Here is a 24898-nt window from a genome sequence, read left to right as displayed (position 1 = left end):
GTATAAAGAGGCTCAGACGCTTGTGAGCTAAGCTGAGGATGTGTTTATAAATGAAAGATAAATTGATGGTTTCAATGTACTTTTTCACTGAAACTTACTGTTTAAAAAAAACCCCCCGCTATGTCAGCACATACTGTACTGCTGCTTTCCTCACCTTCTGAATTGTCACTGAAAATTCATAATGACAGTTGCACAAGTTAGTACAAAAAGACAATGCATCATAAAGAAGTTTACATTTGTTCTAAGGCTTTATAAAAAAAGATCCCTCAAATGTTACATTTCATTGCCGATTTCTTTTTAATTCTTTCTTCACGTCTGCTTCTTGTTTGATCTATAGTGGTTTTTAACGTTTTGATTGTAGTAACTAAAACTAAGCAGTGCCAGACAGAATTATTCCAGCTAACCCCTTAAAAGTACTAAAGATTGGTCAGTGTTACCAGTTGGTAGCTTTAAAGCATGGTTCCCGATATGAATATTTTTGATCACAGAGGTCCAAACACTAGATTTAGGAGGCTCTGTTTTCCAAATTCATGCAGAGTGGTCAGTGGAATTGAATTATAATTCCTTAGTTTGTACTGAAGGTTTCAGAACATCACAATATAATCAGCCATTTGAAACTTGGTTAATGAAGTAGGAAATCAAGTATGCAATAATTATAACACTAGGACATTTCTGATTAGTGCAGAAGGTCAAGTGGGAAGAGCTCTTATCGTCAACAATGATTATTTTTAAAAACATTTTGCACTTATGGCAAGCATGTGTTCAACATAATTCTTTAAAGTATTGGGTTTAGAGCTGACATGTTTTATGATTTGTTTGTCTGTTAAACTTGCTAAACCCAAGTCTATGGTTCTCACCAGGGTTCTGTTGGAGTGCCTGGTGTTCCAGGAATAGATGGACATATGGTGAGTTCAATATGAAACTTTTTCGCCTTCTTTTTCAGTGCTGAAAATGCTATTTACTTGAGTTTCTAAAGCCAGTCAGAGTTTTTCTACATGAAAGAATTGCACTGATATAACCAAAGATGTGATTTTTTAACAGATTTTGTTAACTTGCTGCCAAAGACACTGTGGACACTCTTTTTTTGTTTGAGGGACTTTTTCTGATTTAGCTTAAGGCAACTGGAGACAAGTTTAATTGAAACTGAAACAAGCCACTGTGAAACTGGGCTAAGAGTGTTCACACACGGGTTTGTTTTAGTTTAACTAAATCAGCTTTTAAAAGACACCCGTATAACTTAAATGGAAATGCCTTATGTAGACAAATCCTCAGTCACTATGTCTCATTAGGAACAATTTTTAATTTCCCAATTCATACAATGAAACTTTAGTTTTCTGAACTCCCAGGGAAAGTCGTGAAATACAACAGGATCAATGATTGGCTATAAAAATACACATAAATTAGGTAAGCAAAGATAGCTAGACAAAGATTCTGTTCAAAATGATAACACTATTGTTGCAAAAATAGATGTTGAGGTAAATACGTACAATGTTATTGTTAGTTTTAAATTGAAGTTTGTGTTGGAGGGTTTATTTTGGGTTTGCATTTTATATATAGCCAAATACTGCAGTCCCCAGTCATTTATGTTATTCAGACAAAATTTCCATTGAAGTATGTGGGAGTTTTGCTTGAATAAAGAGTAAATAAAGACTGTGGGATCTGGCCCTTAAATGGAAAGAACGAGATAAAGTTTTTAAGCTGAAACGAATACAGTCCTGTTGGTATTATGAGAACATGTAGTTTTAAAGTCTCCTTACAATTAAATTAAGACAACAAATAGCCTTAAATTACTATGTACATAGGGAAAAAAAGACAACCTTATAGCTTTTTGTTGGGCCCAGTCCTGCAGAGAGCAATTTTACTCCCATGAGTACTTCCATTCAAGATAATGGGACTACTCATGTGAGTAAATTGACTCATGCTTCAGTTTTTTGAGGGTCAGGCTCCCAGTGAGCTATGCCCTCCACCTGCGAGACACCTATGAAATCTGAACCTAGAAACAAGCTTCTTCTTTCACTGATACACAAGACACGGCTGTATTTGGCTCTTTCTATAGATCATGCCAAGTTCTGCAGCTAGGTTCAGGGAGAGATAAATGGAAGTTTGTCAGATGGAAGTGTATAACTTTACACAATGTATCTACAAAAAAAGAAAAATACAAAAGATTTTTTGCAATTTCTTTTTTCTTTCTCATGGCTTAATGCCTTTCTATAAAAGACCATGTCTTCTCTGCTGTTTTTACAGTGCCTGGCTCATTGTTGTGCTACTAGCAATAAATAATGAATAATAAAATGGATTAGAAATGTAGGGGGAACATAAACTTCGATTCACTGTGGAAAAATGCAAACTAATCCATCTGGGAGGAATATAATCCCCAAAACAATTATTCAGTTGGGACAGGAGGAGGGATTTATCTTTGGTCACTAGTGAAATCAATTTGGTAGTCCTAATCTTTTAGTTCCATCACCAAACTGACTCACAATTCAGCATGACTGATGGTCTCTGCTTACAAGAGAGGCCTCTGACTAAAACAGCAGGGGTGTTTCACATCAGCACTAAGGTCTGTTGGCTGTGCTGGGTGGGGAAGTTTACATAATATGCCTGGCCCGGCTCTAGACAGTACTATGCATCTGTTTTTCTCATGAACACTTACTTTCCTACCAAACTTCAAAAACACTTGCAGGGAATACCAAAAGGAAAAAAAATATAATTGATTCACTGTGTTTGGATGACAAACCATTGTATATAAAGATGGTGATATACATACAAAAAAAACCTTAAAGCATAACTCCAAAGTGTTTGATCATTTATTTTGAATTGAGTTTTTCTTAACAAAAAAAAGTACAGCATTTAACATTATAATTTGCAGGTCTGCATCTGTATAATTTGATGATAATAGTTAACATTTAATAGTCATTTAATTTTATTGCCAGTAAAACATGAACCTAATTTTGCCATAATATCCGAGGAAGACAAAAAAAATAGTGTTGTCTGTTGTAAGACAGCATAGGAGAAAATATTTTGGAATCAGCATATGTGAGATCTAAGATATGTTAAAATATCATCAGCCAAATTTTTCATGGGGTCTCAGATTTTGCATCTGCTTTTTTGTGACTGTGCTTAGTTGAGAGAACGATTCTGCAGGCACAATCACTTATGGGCAAAAACAGTAGAGTGTAGACGCTAATTACCAGTGCATTATTTGTATGTTCAAATCGGGTTTGTGACCATGTAGTCTACCTCCTAAATGTTATCTGGTGTGCCCACCAAAGTGTGGGTGCAAAATTAGTAACATCATCTTTGAAAACTTGGCCTACTTACTTGTAAAGGAAGGACAAGATTAATTCCAGGCAAATTGAACTATATTTGATTGATGATTCACTTCCTATAAAAAAATTATTTTTAGGGGCTTGAGGACACAAATTTACTCAAGCAAATAGTTTTTACTCACATGAGTAGATGCATTGATTTCAATTGGACTACTCATACGAGTTAGGATTTGCCAGATTGTGGTCAATATTTTTTTTTAAGATAATACATTGGAGAGACCAGTGTGGACTTTCACTGCGGGTACAAATAAATGATTCTGTGGTCTCACAATTTGTACATCTACCTTCTGAAAGTTACGTATACGGTGTGGTGTTCATACTTTACAAAGGAAAAAATAAATATGGAGTTTCCATAGGAAAAAAAGGAAAAAATGTTACAGCTCTTTACATGCTACTCATCAAATTTAAATTGTGCTTCAAAGATAGAGCCTAACAGTTTCTGTTTTATGTTCTGATTTCCTTCAGTAGTTGTGGCATTTTCAAACATTTTCCTCTGTATAACTTGAAGACACTTTTAAATGGTTATACATTTCCTATAAAGGCGTCATCACATTTTCATTCAGGTTGAATGCTTTACTTTTGGCCTGGAAGAAAGAATGTGCACATTACTAAACTAAGAAACTAAATCCTAGAGCAAAGCTATAGAGATCTAAAATAAAAATGTAGACAAAATTCTTTTCATTATACTACAGTTGTTTTTCACAGCCCTTGACGACATGTAATATTTTATTGTGAAAGAAAATGAATTACTTTAACGTAGCACAAATGTGACAAAGGTGGCATGTTGCAATTCCTTTCAGTAAATGACTAATAAATTCCATTTGTTTGCGAATAAATGAAAAAAGAATATTGAAAAGCTAAATTAAAATAACATTGTATAATATATGAAGAGGCGTATAATATACTGTACAATACACCATGCAGTATAAGGTTTGTTCCTGCCAGTGAGCTATGCAAGTGGATCCCTGTGCTCAGATTTTGGTGTCAAAAGGTTAAATCTTTCAGATAGCATGCAAAGCCATAGTTCCATTTTATGCAGGAGATACTGTTGAAAAAGACTGGAATAATAACTTCAGTGTCTGGCTTAATTTTTCCATTGTCCATTGTAGGCTTCTCTTCCTCTGTAGTCTCAAACTAGAGATAGACTCCTTTGAGAAATGAATGTTTATGCTGAAGAAGCTAGTCTTCATGAATTAAAGTTAGAGGTTGTTGTGGGATGCTGGCTGGTGATTCTGGCAGCGTTCTTATGGATTTACTGTGATTTGCAGAATATTGAACCAGCCTCAAATATGTGATGCAAATCATCTCCCTTGAAGACATATGGGTAAAAGGTTTAGAAAAGCCTTAGAGCCATCATAGCCTTTTAATGAGTGAACTCCCTCCGTCTAATGATGTATTGGATTAGAATGCAAGGGGCATTAACGGGATTAATATTTTCTTTCTTAGGATCCAATTCAGGAAAGTATCTCTGTTCAGGAAAGCACTTAAGCATGTACTTAATTTTAAGCATGCACTTAAGGCCTGCTGACTTAAAGTTAAGCATGTGCTCAAATGTTTTCCTCGGTTTTACTCCCCCTTCAGAAATAATCACTCACCTTGAGGAAATTTTGTAAGGTTGCCGTTACCCATAGCAACACCCCCAGCAACTGAAAGTCCGCAATGAAGTTACTTTTTCTTTTAATGCGAGCCGTTTAATGTACAGCGAAGCTATCTCAGTCATAGAAGGTTTTTCTATATTCTTCCTTTTTTTTTTCATCCGTCCTTTAATTGGAATAGTGGAATATGGAAAACGGTTACTGCTTATGACCAATAGGTCTGGCCCGGGCTACATAGCAATGTAGACAGGCACAATAGCTCTTGGAGCAGTGAAAGGATGTAGCTCTGATCAGGGCCTTCTCTTCCTTTTTACAAAACACAGTGGGCACTTGTCCCTGTGCCACTGGTGCTCTCCTGGCTAGTCCAGAGAGATAGCGGGGCTCTAACCCCACTCCTCTCCTCCCTCTTTGCAGAATCAAGCGCTCACAGTAGCACAAGCCTGTCCCATCGGCGTGCACTGGGAACACAAGGTGCAGGATAGTGCCTGGCCTATGTGGGGACTCAAGGGAAAGTAGAAGAGTTCTTGCACTTACACAGTGTATCCCTGTATCACTAATATTAAACTGGCTACAAAAGGATTCTTGAAAAGTTTAGATACTACAAGGATATGACTCAAATCAGTTATTCCTTATGTGGGCCTTACTCAGGCAGAACTCCTGTTGTCTCCAACAAGTCAGAAGGACTTTTGAAGTCAATGGGAGTTTTGTCTCAGTAAGGACTGCAGTATATTTGGCCTGAAGGAATTCCCTTTCCCATGAGCGGATTGGAGATTTACTTGAGCTGTGTAATTCTCATTAGCTTTAAATGGGACTTTCTTACAGTACATAAATCCTCCCCTCTTCACCGCCTACATATGTTAGACTCCTATTTTTATTTATACATTACTTGGGAATTTTTTTTTGAAAAGGATGTATTGAAAGCAAAATGTGTGGTCAGTGTCGATCATTCCACTTTAAATTGCTTCAGTAGTTTGACCAAGTTACCAGATAGCAATTTGGCAAACCTGGAAAAAAATTTCCTTCTTTTACATATGCTAGTAGATTTAGAGACTGAGGGTGTGCAGATTTATTATTACCCTTTTGATTGCTTATTTATTATTACTCTTGTGCATATACATTTCTCTTCCAGTACTATTTATTACACAGGATACATATTTTAAAAGATTTTCTTTAAAGTATTTTTGTAGGTATAAAAACCATGTTGTATGAAGTGCAGTTTATTAAAAGAAGAAATACAAAGAAAGGAAACATCATTGAGTATAATTCACAAATTCTCAGACGAGTTTGTGGGCCAGCTGAGCCTTGTTGAAGAGTCTTTTCACTTAATTTCACTTGGTGAGTGGGCCAGAAGAGATTTCCAGGCCTTAAACAAACAATTTTAAGTTCCTTTTGGGGGGGGGACGAAAAGCAAGTTGAAAGGAGGTAATTCAACCTTTGCTTGAAATGAAAATCACAGTAACATGTCTGAGAAACCACTTTTTCCCCCTGTCCTCGTTCATGTATTTTACAGGAAAATTAGCCTGGATTAGGTTTTGGGGGCCTCTTGTATTTCCTCTTCCTTAAAATTAATTACATTCTAGTGACTGAAAAATATAGCAGCACTGACAAACCTTTCCTCTCAGGGGCAGGGAAAAATCAACCAGATGCTATACCAAGAGGTACTCATCACACCAAAACTATGCTGACATGAAAGAGGCTGCTTTTTTTCTTGCTTTTTTACCCTTTTGGTCCTTTTTCTTTTAAATTCAAGACATACAGCAAAAGTTAGGTTAGCCACCCACCTCAATTTTTGCTGAACAGTCCTGATTTTAGATCCCAGTCCTGCAGGGCACACAGTACCTGCAAGGTGAAACAGGCTCTCAACTCCCTTTGGTTCCTTTGCATGTCTTTCCCACAGCTTACAAATCCTCCTTGCTAAAGAACCTATACTATTAATGACATTCATGATGCTGTTTGGAAGCCCTTGTTTTAATTGTCTTCCATTCAGCATATCTTCAGGACCAGAACATTTCCAAAAGAGAATCTTTCAGATTGTGTCAGGTCTGCCTGGCATCCTTTGCCATGCAGATGAGGTGCTGGTGTATGGCAGAGATAAAAATGAACATGAAAAGTGACTACATGAAGTTTTGAGATGCTGCCAACAAGCTGGCCTCTCTCTGAATGAGAAATGTGAATTTGGAAAAAGGAACACACAAAATTTGTTGAACACACAATTAGTAAACAGGGAATGCAGCTGGATTCAGAGAAACTGAAGGCATTACTCATCTTACCTTAATCCAAAGACATTTTTGCTGTAGGAAGATTCCTGGGCATGATAAAACATTTTGTAGAATTCTTAACAAATTTAGTTCATCTAACAAAACCCTTAAGAGATCTCCTTAATGGTCATAATACATTTATCTGGGGGAGCACACAACAAAACCCATTTAATAAAATAAAAGAACTACTGATGTCTCCACATGTTTTTGCACAATATCCAATAAAATATCCAGCTGCAGATGAATCTTCATATGGTTTAGGATCAGTGCTCACACAAAACCACCCAGAAGGAGACCAGAGGCTGTTGCATTCATATCAAGAAGGCTTACAGAAAGCGAGCAGCAATATTCTCAAGTGGAAAAGGGAAGCTCTAGCGGTCACTTTTGTCTGTGAACAGTTCAGTGCATATCTGTTTGGCTGGCATTTGAGTATTAAAATAGTCATCCAAAACCATTGGATGACTTTCCACCTAGGATTCAAAGATTTTGACTATGGCTGCTTTCTACATTGAACATATAGCAGGGAAAGCTCTCATAGCAGCAGACACTTTCTAGATCCCCAGTTGAGCAGCCACAAATGGAAGAAAAAGCTTTAGAGAAAGATGTCAAAGTCTACATTGTCCTTTTTCTGGAAGCAATTCCAGCATCTGCCAGCTGACTTCAACAAATTGGAGATGAACAGCTAAAGGATATGAGTTACCAGAAACTGACTCAACTTTGCCAAAGTTCTGGAGCCAAATTCCACCAGACCTACTACAATATTGGCAGAATCTAAATGACCTTCACATGACTGATGTTTCTGAAAGGACGGTTCATTCTGATCCCGATGGTACTTCAGAAAGAGATGCTCTCCAAAATCCATGAGGGACACCAAAGTATAAACAAGTGCAGGGCATGAGCACAACAACCCATGTGGTGGCCCTGTCTGAGTAGGCAAATTCAGAGCTTAGTAGAGGGCTATGAGATATGTAACAAGTAAAAAAAAAATTGCCAGAACCATTACTCTCTACAAAGCTACCTGACAGACCTTGGCAGCAGGTAGCCACAGATTTGTTTTCTGGAAAGGACTCACACACATTATTGTAGTTCTCCAGATGTATTCACTTGGACATACTTACACACGCTTCATCAGCACAGGTCATCCAGAAACTAAAGTCAGCATTTGCAAGACATGGAGTTCCTAAAGTCTTCATATTTGATAATGGGCCTTAATTTACCTATGAAATACTGCTAGCATTTGCACAGGATTTTGATTTTGAACCTCATTGTAGTAGTCCCCTTTATTCCCAGAGCTACTGGGAAGGGGAGAAACAGTGTAGACTTTAAAAAGACTTCTTCAAAAATCAGTGGATTCATAACAGAAGACTCCTGGCATATCAGTCAATATGCCTCGTGTCTGGACTATCTCTGGTAGAACTTCTGATGTCAAGGTGACTAAGGACTGACCTGAAGGAATTTTGAAAACAGGATGCTGGAATAAAAATTCTGCAACAAAAAAACTTCATTATTCAGCACAGAAGACAAGCACTACCTGAACTGACACCAGGGAACAAAGTTTGTCTCAAAAGCTCCCAGACACTTGGAGCTGTTCCCAATTTGGCAGAAACTCCCCGATCCCACCTAGTGAAGACTCCTAAAGGACTCTTCAGAGGAATCGGGTTCATCTTCAATATTTTGCAACACAACAAAGAGAGGATCTGGGTCCTACAGGTATTCTGTCAGGAAGTGAGCCCCCTCGACAGGAAACTCCATGCATAAACTCAACAGAACTGACAACATGGTCTGGAAGACTGATCAGAGCCCCTGAAATGCTTAGAATACTACTCTGGACTATTTTAATGCAGTTGATAAGGGGACATAGTAGTGTAAATAGTTTTAAGAAAATTGAAGTTCATTTTGAACTGTTCCACTGAATGCATCCGATGAAGTGAGCTGTAGCTCACGAAAGCTTATGCTCAAATAAATTGGTTAGTTTCTAAAGTGCCACTAGTACTCCTTTTCTTGTTGTACATTGGTTTATAATTTAAGTTGTAATATTTAATGAAAGAGAAAGGGAGATGTGAAGTGATTATAGAGTTCCTGGTCTTTCACAGAGAAGACCAGGATGTGTTGCAGCAGGGAGCTTAATGAATGTAGGAACTTCCTGGTTAGGGGGTTCTTTAGTTGCTGCATAAAGCTTGGTTCTTTGTGTTTGTATCCTCACACTACTGTCAGTTCTAGAAATTCTCAGAAGTTCTGGGTGGTAGGTGGTGTTATTCAGAATGGTTCACCCATCCTTAGCGATAATGTAATATAATGATGTTTCTGTGTTACGCATTGGCATCACAGCTTACTGAAACAACAGTTATCGTTAACAGTGGCAATCCTGTGATCTCTATAGCAGTAGTGAAGGTTGCTTAACTTGTTAGCATGTTGCTGCTGATTTTGCATTACTGTGCATATTGTCCCATCAGTGAACTTGGAGTTAATGTGCAGAACTCCACTTAGCGTTGATGGCGGTTACATGCCCAGAAGCTGACTCCTGTAATATATTAAAGCCTCTGAATGTTTCAGCCTATTTGTGTGTTTGTTTGAAAATATACCATCATTACTGCACAAATGAGGACCATCTCTCTATATTATTATAAACAACAAAAAAATCCTCCTGGGTTAGCAGTATTATTTTTCTGTGTCAGTGGTCAGCAGATAAACTACTTATTTAGAGGTCAGAGCAGGAAGTTGAGGTCAACTCATGAGCTGGTGTTACATTGTCATGGAGTTCTGAACTCCACTGAAGTCACTTTGTCTCTCTGTGTCTCAGTTTCCTCCATGTGTAAAATTAGGATGATGCTTCTCTACCTTACAGAGGATTTGTGTGATTTAACTCATGTTTAGATAATGCTTTGAGATGCTTGGTTTAAAGACACTGTAGGAGTCTAAAGAATTACGTGCCTGATTCTCATCTCTTTTATACCAATATAAATCCACTGATGGAATTCATCCTGATTAATACCAGTGTAAATTAAATCAGAACTCAGTCCTTTATGGGGTGTAGCATGTTCCTTTTTCACCACTCCTGTCCCGCACATTCTGCACATATGCTTAGTGGTCCATTTTTGGCAACTTCCGTAATACTGAGCAATGTGATGTGACTAAAAATCCCCATTCTTATTGCTGACAAGGTAGCTTTAAAACTTCTACCAATGTTCACCAAGGTCCAAAGTCACCATTGCCTAGGTCACAACATACCTCTCTCTGGGTTAGGAAGAGACTATAGGAAGCTTCATGTTCTTTTGCCCTGGGTGTAGCTAAAATGACTTGATGTCAGACTGCCATGTGGTGATCCTGTGGCTGCAGTATTTAATGTTTATCCATTATCCATGTTTACGAACATGGACAATGTAACTCACTGTTCCAAGTTTTATAGCTCTTTGGCCACATTGATATTAATTTTTGAAAAACAATAACTGCAACCCATGCACTTTTTCTGATATTTCATTGTCTTTTGTATAGGCAGTCACTTTTTTTTTTCAATATATGATCCTTCTTTAGAGGTGAATGTTGTGTTCTTAAAGGCTAGGAAGTGGTACGGTTGGTAAAGCAAAAAAAGTTAAAGGATATTAAAACTGCACTTTTGCTCTAGAAGGAGTATTTGTATGTTTACAGTCTTGGGACATGTTTTCTGTGGACCTGATTGCCACCATTGCTTCTGCAAGGACACCAGATCAAACAAAACTGACAGCAGCTGGGAGGTGTGCGCAGCAGAGAAGCTACCAGCACCATGACATCTGCTGCTGGACATTGTGGAAGCTTCTCTACCAACTACTGTGTCAAGTGGGCTCCACAGAGCTGCAAAACCCACTTCAAGAGGCAGGGCATATCCCAGCCCACATTAATGCTAATAGAAGCAGTGTTTGCTAAGATGCTGTTCCTGCATATGACAGGATGGTTCTGTAATAGGCATAGCATTAGTAGCCAGTAGGAGAATAGCTTTAAAGAAGCCATCTAGCTGGGTGTGGAACAGAGAAGCAGAGCGGAGGAACTGGAGCTGGAGATTCCCTTGGATCCACACGGGGTTGGGAAGCTGCAATACTGCTTCCTCTGCAATCCCTGGAGCCCCTCCCTGCAGGGAAAGGATTACAAGGGAACTCTCCAGGGGTGACTTTACAGAGTTTCCTGGGCCCTATGTCCATCTTCCATGTGAGGACACAATACAGTCCCCATTCTTACTTTAATTAAGAGCTTGGATTATATTTTACACACTAAAAGATAATAGGACATGTTATGTTTGCTTGGTGGTTCCCGCTCCCCCCTTAGAATGATGGTGCCTTTTTTTCCCCCAGAAGTTTAAAAAGAGTGGGCCATTACCTAAACTTTGGAATGTGCTCTGAACAGAGTAACTGTTTGGGGGGTGGAACCCCCTCCCCCAAATCCTGAATAAATTATAGAGCTAAATGTTATACAGAAGACAACTATTTCCACAATCTAACATCTTTGTTATCATCATTGCTAAGGATAGACTTCAGCACTAGTCAGGAAATACATCCACTGCAGCATAGTGAATGTCAAATTATCTGTGATTAAAGATTTAAATTCACAGCTTTCTTCATTTTACCAATGCCAAGTTGGAAAACAATCTGATTGAAATTATTGTATGTGATAGCCCTGTTGAATGACCAATTTTTCCTTTGGTGCCTCATTTCCTTAAAAAATGGTGTAACCACTTTTCCACCTTAAAAATGATATAAATCTTTTGTTTCTCTTTGAAACAGTTACCTGAATGGTTGAAAAAGACCCAAGCAGTGTTTTACATTATGGTTTTAAAATGTGTTTTGGTTAAAAAAAATATAAAGTAATAAGCCATACTTTGTAACAAAGGCATTGAACATTATTTTCAGCCTAACTACTAAAATGGTCAGTTGGGACCAATAAACTCGAAATAATGTTGTGTTTTAAGGTATAGCAGAGGAAGCACCATCAATCTATCTGCATTTAAAATGTCAGCTGCTGTTTTGCTTTTATAACTACCTGTGGAATTTCCTAATCAACTGAGTGTTTGAAATGTTGTCGGGGTTTGGGTTTTTTTTGTTTTGTTTTTTGAAAGACTTTGAAAAACAGAAACGTTAAAAACCATCAGTGTATATGGCCAGATCCTACCCTCGGTGCCAGTGATGCAACTGAAGAGCAAAATGTGGTCCATAGTATAGAGAGATCATACAAGCCGTAATGGATTGTGTGACAGTGTCCCACTTTGAGATTTGACTTTCCCCTAGAAAAAAGTTGCAACTTGCAAAGTTCCCTTGTGTTCTGCTGCTCTTCGTAGTGCATTACCCAATACTCCTTAGAGACAGCCAGACTGTAGGTTTCTGCCATTTTCCCCCTGTTGTGGTTGTCTTCTCTTTGCTTCTACTAGGTTCTTTGCAGGGCTGGCCCTCAGTTTGGTGGGCTTTGAAACAATTTTCATATGCCCTTCTCTCCCCGCTGATGTAAGGCACTCCTGTCCTGTGTGGTCACACCAGCGTTCAGCTCAAGAGTTTTGGAATAGCTTAGTAAAATAAGCCTTTGGAGCACCCCAATACTTGACTGAATTATTATCTGTAAAAAGGTGCAGGGGTAGAGGAGGTCTTTAGTTTCTCACTTGCAGGAGAGATGTAGCTAGTTGCTTGCACTAGGGTACAGGGCCAATGTTTAGGAAAGTTTAGTACAGGGCAATGATACAAACTAGCTGAGTGAGGGTACTGATAGCTCTGAGTTTGCTGCCAAGTTTTTGAGATCTCACGTGTGCATGGTGCTAAGAATAATCAGCAATATCATAGCTGATTCACCCATCAAGACTCTCAGAAAACTAAACGGGCTCCTGGAAAAGAGTACGATGAAAAATTGTAGAGGGGGTATTGTGTGTATTAAAAAAAATCAGAACATGAGATAATCCCTGCAATGCTGGCCATTAAATTCAGAGGAGGATAATCCGTTCAAATGTATGTTATTCATGTGCTGTCCCTCCAGATATATTTTCAGTTTCTCCTTTCCCCCATAGCTCTCTCTCACTTGGTACCGACCACCCTGGAAACCCAGCACAGGGCTTAGGCAGAGTAAATTATAGAAACCCACAGGGGGGGTCAGAGATGGAGTTTTGTTTTAGGAGGGATTTATTATAACTCGATAAAAGCTTCAGCATTTCATTTCACTTCAAGGAAAATCAGATGAATTTTCTATTCTACTTATGCAGCCTCTCTTTACTATACCAATAACTACGGGCATTAATACCACTGATGTGCAGGCCTAGGAAGAAGGTGGAGGCTTGGAACCCTGATACTTTGATTAAAGACTTAAGCCCTTGGCGAGTGTCAGCAGACAACAGCTGTTTTAAAGTGAAGGGGACAGAAATGAACAATGACTTGTATTTTGGAAGGGTGGAGAAATGAGTAAATATACAAGTGCTCATTCCATCTCAGTGTCTCAAATGACAGTTCTCTTTAAGTGACTTTTTAGGTTGTCCCTTTGTAGGACATGGATGTTTGATAGCCAGTACATTTAAATCCTAGCTTCCTGATAGATCAGATTTAATTGCTACAGTAGCTGGCTGTAGGGTTGCCAAGCCTCCAAGATTGTCCTGAAGTCTCCAGGAATTAAAGATAAATCTTTAATTAAAGATTATGTCATGTGATGAAACCTCCAGCAATTCATCCAACCAAAATTGGTAATCTAAAGCTGAACCCATTTAAAAATATTGACAATGAATTGCCTAAGTTGGCCATATAACTCTCCGTGACTATCATGGTGCTCTGATGGCTAATTCCTCACCCCCTGCTTGGAAAACATCCCTCCTTAATGTCACAAATGCTTTTGGGAGAATCTCAACATTCTTGTTTTGTATTATTCAAATTACCCAACTCTTGATAATCATAACATATCCCACCTTTTTTGTGACCTAGTTCAGAAATAGAATGCTACATGACTGTGAGGAATGGGTACTTCAGAGATGTGGTTTATAACTGACCATAGCAGTTAGGGATGGAAAAAGCCTCTGGCAATGGAAGATTGTGTTCTGGAAAAGTAGAATCTCTCCATAGTAGTTGTGGTTGCAAGCAGCTTCCATTTTAATTGCCCTCTAACTTTGACTTGCAAAACTGGTTTGTTTTTTGCTAGATTTTCTCTGAAGGCAGAAGAGAATATTTCTGCAAAGTCTGAAGAAATTTTCCCAGTTTTTTTTTCATTATTATTATTATTTGGTCAGCTCAGTTCCCTGTGTTGTGTTAGTGTCTGTCTCTAGCTTGGCTACAATGGAAGCTGATGAGTGTTCAGCACTTCTTAAAACCAGACCACTTTATTTAGGTACCTAAATATAGATTTACGAGCTAACTTTGTACATATGTTTTTAAAATCTTGTCCTCTATGCCTTTTGAACATGTTTGATCAACAGTCGAGTGAAGGTAAGCTGTGCTATGCATGCATGTGGTTAAAGGTTATCTGAGGAACAAGTATACCTTATTAGGTGATTGAATGAGGCAGGGTTCTGTAGGAGACATTATTAGGTTGGCCAGCACCACTAATTTCTTTAATAATTGGTTGACCTCTCCATCACATTTATTTAAAAAATTTTAAATGGTGTCTTTATTTATCTATACAGAGGGGGGTTAAACATGGGAAATTCATAAAGTAGAAAAAAAAGTGTTTAAAAAAAACAATTAAAGTTTGTAAATTACAATGTTCTTACCTACCATTCAGACATTTCCTTGCTTTTAAGTGGTTGGGTTTCATAACCTTACACTGCCTACACAATAAACAAACACTATTGAGCATTAGTTAATTACTGTTATCCCAACTTGGGCATCTTTGAATGGGCACCTCCTGGTTCTCCATCCTCAGTTTCAGGCCATGAGAGTTGGGCAAACAAGTCCATATTCAAAAATAAAAACAACACTCTACTTCCCAAAACCTCTCACATTTCTAGAATTGGACCTTTTTGAAAGCTAACATTTGTTGTCATGGGTTTTCACATGCCTCTGCACATCTGTCCTCCAGAAGTACCAAAATAACTTTTTTTTAAAAGGCCATTATTGTGCTATTTCCAGGCCAAAGAGAAGGAGGACATGCTAGCAATCTTCTTAGAAAGATGTATGAGGATAATGGCCAGTTTTGCTGACTCAAGGGCCCTGATTCTCCTCTGAGGACAATATGACACCATTGTAACTCCACTGACTTCGGTAGAGTTATTCCTGATTTATACAGGAGTAAATGATATCATAATCAGCCCCAAGAGGTTCAGCAAGCTTCATATAAGCATCCCAACTTTTGGGGTCTTATCCAAATTGAACCCTTTTTGAGGTTTCTCCATCACTACTACAAACCCATTAGGAGACATTAGGTAGAATATTGCTGATATTCTTCATCTTCTTTTTCTTAACACCACGTCTTTATTTGTTGTCATTCTAGGGTGAGCCAGGTTTGCCTGGCGAAGTGGGAGAAAGCGGAGCACCAGGGCTTAAGGTTAGTGCAGAAAACCAACTGAAAAATAAAGCACAGTACAGGTATGTATATGGATGATAGTGTCATGCTTTTTGATTTGTATATCATGATTAATTTGTAATAGGCTCTGCCTCTCTACAGTGCTAAGTGGTGTTAAGAGACTTTAAACATTTCACCATAAAGGGGCATGTTCTTTTGCTGCACATGCATAGTTCCAGTCAACATTAGTGACGAGTATACGTGCACTGCAAGGCAAATATACTGCAAGCGTTTAGGAATTTGGAAACCTGTTTACATAGTGTTGTTTATGCTTCTCATAATACATTTCAGACCCTTTTTCAAGAACTACTGCAATCAATTCTTTGATGAATGTCAGGGTTAAATCTTGAGGTCTGATCCTGCTTCTTTGGAAGTTAACAGCAAACTTCAGTGGGAGAAGGTTTGAGTCCATAGTTATTGGAAAAAGAAAAATGTTGCCTTGCATTTATTTTTTTGATTATTATTCCTTACTTGATTCCGAACAGATGAAATTGAACACATAAAACTTGATAACTTTGTTTGAATAAAAGTCAGACACATCCAAAATGCTTTGATTGTTGGGCCTCTCAGAAAGGATAATACCAATTTCTAATCCCATCAGCTGTGTCTGTGTGTCTGTGCGGGCACATATGCCTCTCAGCTGATTTTACAGATCACATTGCTATTGACAGCTAGCCAGGACAGTCTGTAAAATGTACTGACTTGCCGCTTGTCCATCAGGAAAGAAAACAAGCCATTTGGGGCATACCCTCTTCTTGTTTTATACTCAGTGAATGCAAAGTATTTGCAGTTATTGCTTAATTCATATTCACAGCAGTATTCTTGGAGTTGCCAAGCAACCATCAAAAGTGGTGTGGATAAGCTAGAATGGTCAAAAATACAGAGATGAGTTGCCAGGGTCAGATTCAGTGTATGAAAGGGGATTTGCCATTGTACTGGCTTCTCAAACAAAGTCTAATTAAAAAGTAATGGCTATCTTTTTTTATATAGAATTCTGGGAGCATTTTTTGCTCTCTACCAGATTATGAATCTAGACAAGATATTTAAGGGGTTTCTGTTTCTCATTAGGTGTCCTCCAAACTCCTCTCCAAACCTCAGGACCGCTCTCTTTTTCATTTTCTTCTCTCCCTCAGTCCCTCCAGAGTAAGGTGGGCTTGGCACATCTCCCTCTCGTTCCTCTCGGTCCTAATGGATGGCTTCACAGAGCCATGAAGTTGTTCCTCACTTCCCTTAATCCCAGAGTGAAAAACCAAGATGAACCTTCCACACAACTGACCAGCCTTTTGCATTGCACTGTGTGTAATGTATTGATGCAGCCCATCAGATTTTAGTATTGAATCCTTTCTGACATGGCTTCTTCTATTGAATAATCTGTAATATTAAATGAAATTCAGCTGCTCTACAGTGTCTTGCATTAAATATGTTATCTAATGTCTCTTCTGTTGAGTTATCTAATGACACCATCTTAATAACGTCAAGATTTCTTTGTTCCTACTCTTTTGATTAGGGTGACCCTGGAGAACGAGGAGAAAAGGTGAGGCATATTTCACTTTCCCTGTGTTTATCTTGTTTTGAAGAATTGTGAATGCACAGGCAGCAGCGAGGACTGATCTGTTAAAAAACAACAACCTGCTGTGTTAAAAATTATTAACTAGAATTCAGTCACTGAACTGACAAAACTGTGGACCCTCTTGTGGAACCCTTTATTGGGGCAAAGTAGCGCTTACTCATGCAAGCAATTCATTGACTTAATGAAACTACTCATGTGAGTCCTGTATGTGCTCACTAATATATGCTAGGGCTGCACAGGTGGGCTCTGATACGATAGCATTTTTAAAGAATGTTCCTGCTTTGAATGAACAGAAAAGCAAGCTGGTTTTCATTACTTGGTGTTGGTGTTGTGAGTGTCTGTGGGCAGTAGTTTCTTGGAAAGGCAGTCGGATAGCACAGTGATATCTCATTTTACTCACGTTGAGTTCTCTGTTGCAGCCCAGCTCTACTTGAATAAGGGTGAGAGAATAAGGGTGAGAATAGGGATGGATGGCCCATCCATCTCAACTTTAGACTGCATGAAAAAGGGCAGGAACACAAATGCGCTACTTGTTCTCACTTGCATTGGTATCAATGAGGAACAACTCCATAAAAATCAATGGAGTTACACCAGCATAATATCACAGATCAGAATCGTCCCCACAGTACTAGTAACTATGGGTCTGATTCTGTCCTATCAGAGCAGAATTCTAATGGGACTACTCCTATAAGAAAGTACTACTCCATGAGCAAGGCTTATAGAACCGAGCCTCCCTTTACTCTCCTGAAGCAGTGTAATAGATTGAAAACAATGGGGCTAGTCAAGGAGTACATTTCTCTGGCTACATGCCATCCAGCACTCAGGAAAATCCTGAAATGCACCTTATACTTGGGCCAGGAGGGAAATGGCATAGAGAATCATCCCCAACTAGCTACATAAGCAGATGGGGTGGGAGGCCAGGATTGGGCCATACCTTTTTTAAAAGGTTTTTTTTTGTTGTGTTTTTTTGGCAACTTTTTTAATGATCCTAGTCAGAAAAATTTCCAAAATGGTTTCAAAAGCAATGAGAATTCCTTAACAAATATTTTATAAATGACAGCCATCCATTACTTGTATCAGAATTCCTTGTGTTTGACATGGGTTCACTGGTACACTCGTTGGTCCAATAGTAGATAATATTTATCAACAAATTTTAGTTGATGAAAAAAATATTTAAAAAACCCCCTTCTCTTTTAAGAACTCAGAAGCCTGCAAAAGTCTTTGGGCCTGATTCTCATTTACACCTTTTACACTTCTCTGGCCAGCAAGGGGTCAGTGTAAATTAGGATTCAGCCTTTCTGTGCAGGTGAAGCTTTTAAAATATTTCTTAAAAATTGTTGATAGCTTTTTTAAAATAGGGACATTTTCTCCCAGGCAATGACAAGAGTGTTACTTCAACATTACCTCTTTGAATAATGCTTAGCATTTACATGGAGACATGAATGGTTTTGGTAGCTTATTCTATATTTTAGTTAAGTTTTGCTAACTTCACACTGATTCATGGGGAAATACTTGAAATTCAAAGAGCATATCATGAATTGCTTCAAAATCATAATAAAAATGTATTGGAAGCCAGTAATTGCCAACTCTGTTTGATCAAATGCGTCTATCAATGACTTTGTGGTGAAAAATATTTACTGGTTATTCCTAATGCTGAATCATCATAAAATCATTCCTTTGTCACTGAACCAGAATGAACTGGGGATGTCTGTAGACTAAATGAACAAGAAGATGAAATGACATGACAGTTTGTATTTACTCAAGGAACTGTGAAGAGGTTTATAACTTTGAAATACCTTTCCTATCAGTGATCAAATATAACAGTTGTGTAAGTTATATTTAAGACTACAAATCCAAATGAAATATATCAAATCATGTTTTTCTCCTCATGTGGATTTAAGTTGAATGAAGACTCTGAGTTCATGTTGTAAATGTCTTATTACATTTATTTGAGAGACAAGGTGGTAAGGTAAATACATTTATTTATTTGGTCATTTATTATAGACTCTGGCTGGTGAATTAAAACTGTTAGCCTGGTAATAGTGTTTGCAAGTTGCAAGTTATTTCTGGATACTTTGTGAATGCATGAAAATTATTTTAAAAATTGCAAAACAGCACTGCAAATATATATATTTTTTAATTTTAGGGTGATGCTGGAGAAAACGGACCCAAAGGTGACATGGGTGAAAAGGTACATCTATTAATGAGTAGAGATGAAAGGATATTTTAAAGGCCATAAAATATAACCAGAAGATGAAAGGGGAATGATACCAAAAAGAAAATATACAAAGAGACTTTTTAAAAGGTTGAATGGTGTGACCTTGACTCATTCTCACAAACAGCAGAAACTCATCAGTTCTAATTAAGTACAGAGGGCCTGCTTATGCTACAGTAGTTAAAACAAGAGACCTGACAGTGCATCTTTTATAAACCTCTAAATATGCATTACACAGAAACTTGAATCACAAGCTATCAGATATTCTTGTTATGTCTGTTTGGTAAATGATGCAAGTTTTGAGTATTAAGGCCAAAGACGTTGCTGCGTTCAGCATTGCAATGCCTAACTGGTGTAAGAACGTAAATCTTATTTTCAAAAGGCAGTAAGAGACTTAGGAACCAAAATCATATCAACAGTCAATAATAGTTTGGCAGCAACATCTAAATACCTTTAAAAATCTGGGTCCAAAATCCTAGCTGCAGTGTACAGCCTGAGTACTCAGGATGTGCATTGGGGAGTTCCTCTGAGTCTGAGAGGGAAGAATTCTACAACCAGGACATGGAGCAGCAGCTAGGTCTCCCTATGGATGGTACTTCAGTCTCCACTTCCCTCCCAGGACATGCCTCTTTACATGCCAGGTAGATCCACTTAACCACACTGCTAGAGAGCTGGAGCTAAGGGAGATGTGCCAAGGCACAGCACCCCCATACAGAGACCCAGTGTCCCCAATAGATCCCTGAGATTAGTAGGGATCTCAGGAGACCTGAGGGTTCTGAGAGGACCAACCCCTTACTTTTTCAGAGTGGGGAATGCTGCCCTCTGACTGGATCGGAAAAAAAAATTCTGTAAGGGGAAACTGATCCCCTTCCACATTCTTTTCCAAAGGAAGGGCCAAGACAATCTGGCATACAGTTGAAAACATAATCCAAGTGGCTGACCAAAACCCCCAAAAGTTTGAAAATTCAGAGTGAAAGTTAAAAATTATGTTTCAGATCTTTGTTATTTCACACCAGCTAAAGATCTGGCTTCCATGCCTTTACGTCAGCTCAGTCTCCTCAGGTACCATATTTCAGAAGTCTCCAAAGAATGGGTGATTTTATATATCATGTGCATTATGACTGAGAAACGGGAAGTTGAGATTGTTACCACTGACAGATTTTATGGTTTAAGAGGAATGGGAAAAATAGAGAATCATACCTGCAGGTAATGAATTCAAATCCAGTCCATGTCTCTAGCACGGTTGCCAACTTTCACGTGGTAAATAAGCACTCCGACTTCCACAATAAGCCAAAAATCAAGCTAATCCCATTTCAAAACAAGGCCAAAATAAGCCAGTCCCTAAGAACCCCAACACTCTGTAACTATATCCCCCCATCATGTAGTATGGGACTGTGGTGGGCCTGCTGTGCACCCCTGACTCTCTCCTCCCCTTGCCTCTGCTTGCCCCTTGCCCCCGCTTGGTGGGAGCAGATCAAAAAAAAGAAGCAACAAGCTACAAGCCAAAAACTAGCCAACAAGCATCTTACAAGTCAATTAAGCCAAAAACAAGCCCAATTTCTGCATTTTTATCACGAGTTTGGCATGTCTGGTCTCTAGTGGCCAGGAATCATTGCTATCTATTTTTGAATATTTAGATTATTATTCTATTACTCAAAAATATATGCAGTTTGATTTCATAACTATTTTCCTGAGAGACCTAGTAGCATGTCTAGAGACATTTTTTATGTCCTGAGAATGTCATGCTTAGCCAAATCATTGGTACAATAGATCAGATAAATAGGTCATGTATATGTTCATGAAACAATATTAAGGTCCAACAGCAGCTAAAATAGAAGTTCAGAATCTCTGATGTGAGTCCTATGACGCTTCAGTAATTGTTCTTCAATTGTGTCTGCTACTGAAGTACTTGGCATGTGTCCAAGTGAAAACAAAAAATCTAAAAAAAATCTCTTCCTCATTCTGTTGGGAATTTATCCTTCCAAAGCCAGACATTGTGTGTGTTTCTGTGTGGACCTCAAATTGTTTGGTATTCTAGTTGGGAAGAACTTTTAGAAAAGATAGGTCAGCAGATGGCCTTTTGAATGTTCATCTGAAAAACTTTAACTGAATTGACTGAACCTCTGAAACATATAATGCTCCCACCACTTCCAAGTTTCATGTAATTGTCTGGAGTACTGGGGTGAAATGGGGATGGATAGATAGTTTTTGTACAGGTCTCATTACTTTACCAGCATCAGGCTAGTTGCTGCATGATAGGAGTTGGGCTTCCCATAGATCTGTGAAGGTATAGGAGAAGGCCACAGAACTTCTCTGATTATGTCCTGCAGAGTGACTCTGCAGTGGAGGACTGTTTGGTTAGGAGTTTAGGAGAATATATTTTTGGTGTGGAATTTTAGGAGTGAATAAGCATTGAAGTCAGAGTAATTACTCCACAGTTACACCAGTGTAGTTAGGAGCAGTGCTCCTGTGGCTAGTGCTCCAGTGACTTGCACTATCTTTGACAGTCATTATACTTATAGCAGAGATGAATTTGACCCAGTGATTGTTAATTGTGTTGGTTGCAGAGGAAAAAAATCACGATGACTGCTGCCCCCTGATAGGAACAGCCAACTGTAGCATACTCACCAAATAGCTCTTGTTTTCCTTCCCTTTCTTAATCCATCAGTCACTTCTCCCCGTCAATGGCAGGATCGTCTTCAGGAGTCAGGCGGGAGCTCTGTGGCTTTCTCTTCCAACATAGTTGCAGGAACTTCGGGTAGTGCCATGAGAAGCCTTTCACACTCTCCTCTAGCCATTGATGGGGGTATGGGAAATCCTCTCTTTTTCCCCCTGCCCTGATAGAAGCAGTTGGCACTGTGTTCCAGAATATCTCTCTACTGTCCTTTCTGCTGCACCATTAATATTGGGGTGTTGGTCAAAGTTATGCATGCTATATCTAAGCCAGGATGCACCATATGCCTCAGAAGTCTCGGAACATGGGCTATTTGGATGACTCTTGGGCTTTTGAAACATTTGATGCACTCTAGGACATCACTAGGGCAAAGCATTGGAGCAGTACTTGAGCGGCAGTGAGGCTTACGGACTTACTGAGCCTCGTTTTTCAAGGTAGCATGGGGAGGGGTCTTTGAGCCTGAGAAAAGAGGGAACTACGGACGTTTTGGATGTGCAGGAATGATTTATCAAGACTAATCTGAACCAAAAATAAGGTTCAGAGATGAAAGAAGGTTAGAGCCAGTTCACCCAGACCTCTCCCTTTGTCCACGCCCCCATACAGTAAACCTCCATAAATGTTGTCTGAATGAACAATACATAAACCATTGCAGTAAATAATAATAATAATAATTAATAATAAGCAGTTATATAGTATCTTCATCCAAAGATCTCAAACATTAAGACTCACAATTCCTGTGACATGGGTAAGTATTATTTATCCCCATTTTATATATGGGGATACTGAGACAGATAGGTGAAGAGATAACAACTTCAAACAAGGGTGCCTAAAGTTAGGAGCATATACCCATATTTATGCACCTAAATGAAAGTAGTGTCATTTTCCACAGATGACGCACATCCGCAGCTCCCATTGATCTTACTACATAAACATAGACTTAGGTGCGTATATTTTGACAACGCTGGCATCAGTGAGCTGTCTTAGGTCACATACAGAGTCAGTGGCAGACTTGGGAATGGAACCCACTCATTAGTCCTTGCTTCCATTCTCCTGCTGTAGCCATTGGCCTCTCAAGCAGCCAAAATCCCCTTGAAGTATTTTTCCATTTGTGTTTTCTCCTGCTGAAATTCTTTCATTTCCAATCCAGCTGACTCAGTGAGGGACTGAGAACACACTCTAGCGACATAGTTTTTACTTTATCCTGTATTAGTTTTCATTCTTGAATGAAAGTGGATCATAAACACTTTGTGTCTTATCTGTGCTATTTCCAGTGTTATCCCTTAAAATGTTTAACTTGTGACTGTCTCTCAGCAGTTGCTTTGCCACTTTATAGCTATTAAAAAGTCCTTGAGATTTCACAGTTGTACGTGCTGTGAGGGACAACAGCAATATCACTCATACATGTCTATCAAAATGAGACCGCTCAGGTTTCCAGACATGAATCAGCCTTTCAGAAAATGGCCTTTTGTTTTCTCTTTGCCCTCTGAAGAGAGAGTTACAATAACTATGAAAAGGAAACCAGGCTTTTAAAATATAAATCACCACGGCTCTTCATTCAGCTTTACTGAACCACAGGACAGCTAATCAAAAACTGGTGTTTTTATACTAGTAGTTTACATTTTATTGTTTTGTATAGTGCAAGACTATAATAATAAGACTTAGCATTTATACTGTGCTTAACATCTGTTAAGATGTTACTGTTACAGATATTAGCTATTTTACTCAGTATGTGCATCAGTAGCATTCTGCTTTAAGACACAGGGTAAGCTTACTGCACAGTGATCTCTTAATTTTCTTGATCAATCGTAATTCATAATAAGAATAATAAGGAAACTGTCCAAATACAGGTTCTGTAAACAACTTCTACTGTTTTCACAGGGTTGACCTATTTACATGAATAAGTTGACTAGCAAAACTTTTCAAGTGAGAAATAGCATTTAATAATTTAGCTTCCTCCACTTTACTTTGGTGTTCCATTGAAGACAAGGTGCAGTGAAATGAAAGTACAAGAATTTTCAGAAGTCTACAAAGGCTGGTAAAGAACTGAGAACCAGAAGCACTCTGCCGTAGCCACTGGCTGATTCTGTGACTTTGGGCAAGTCCTATCAAACCCAGATACTCAGAGCAAAACACAGGAGAACCTCTTTGAAAGTTAGTTGCTTCATCAGAACTGACCTTTCCTGAGTAAATAAATTACAGCTCATCTGACATTCTGTTACTTACAACATTTAGCTGCATTAAAGCACCAAGATAAAAACAGTGAAAATCTATGGAAAAGAGATGGATAGTCTGACATGTTAAACAAGATAAACTAATGGGTCACTGGATTCTTTGAGGTTGAATGTCATTAACACAAAAGCTTTGTCAATTAAGGCCTGACACTTGCCACCTGTAGTTATGGACCCAAAGGACCAGTGATGCTCTTTGATATGGCAAATAATTTTGAATGTGTCATAGACTTGGGGATGTCAAAACATGAAGAGGCATAGCACTATACTCTAGCTTCCCACTACACATCTCTTTAAAATTCCTTTTTGTTACAGCAGCTACATTATTGGTTGTAAAACTTTTCAAAGAAGTGAATAGGTTATTATGTTGTCTGGATAAATGGAAAGCAAATCCCCCATCTGCATTTCTTTGAAAGCAGAATTGTTTCTCTTTGAATAATACTGACTTATTGTCAATGGTCAAATTGGTATGCAGTGTCTCAAGACATATTTAATCTTGCTACAGTAATTGAGAGGTACTTTGAGAAGGTTCCAGGATAATC

At 38.5% G+C, this 24898-nt stretch overlaps 1 protein-coding gene across 1 annotated transcript in view; it reads left to right on the top strand.

Annotated features, from left to right (window-relative positions):
• Positions 1 to 24898, top strand: part of COL25A1 (collagen type XXV alpha 1 chain) — a 162861-nt gene that overhangs the window by 59409 nt on the left and 78554 nt on the right. Inside the window, exons 8-11 of the mRNA XM_074950733.1 lie at positions 861 to 905; positions 15598 to 15651; positions 17177 to 17203; positions 19386 to 19430. Coding sequence (XP_074806834.1) covers positions 861 to 905; positions 15598 to 15651; positions 17177 to 17203; positions 19386 to 19430 — 171 coding nt within the window. The remainder of the gene's footprint in view (positions 1 to 860; positions 906 to 15597; positions 15652 to 17176; positions 17204 to 19385; positions 19431 to 24898) is intronic.

Source organism: Natator depressus, chromosome 4, assembly GCF_965152275.1.
Source record: "Natator depressus isolate rNatDep1 chromosome 4, rNatDep2.hap1, whole genome shotgun sequence".
Lineage (NCBI taxonomy): Eukaryota > Metazoa > Chordata > Testudines > Cheloniidae > Natator > Natator depressus.
Note: the sequence above shows the minus strand (reverse complement) of the source record. Positions and strands in the feature narration are given on the sequence as shown.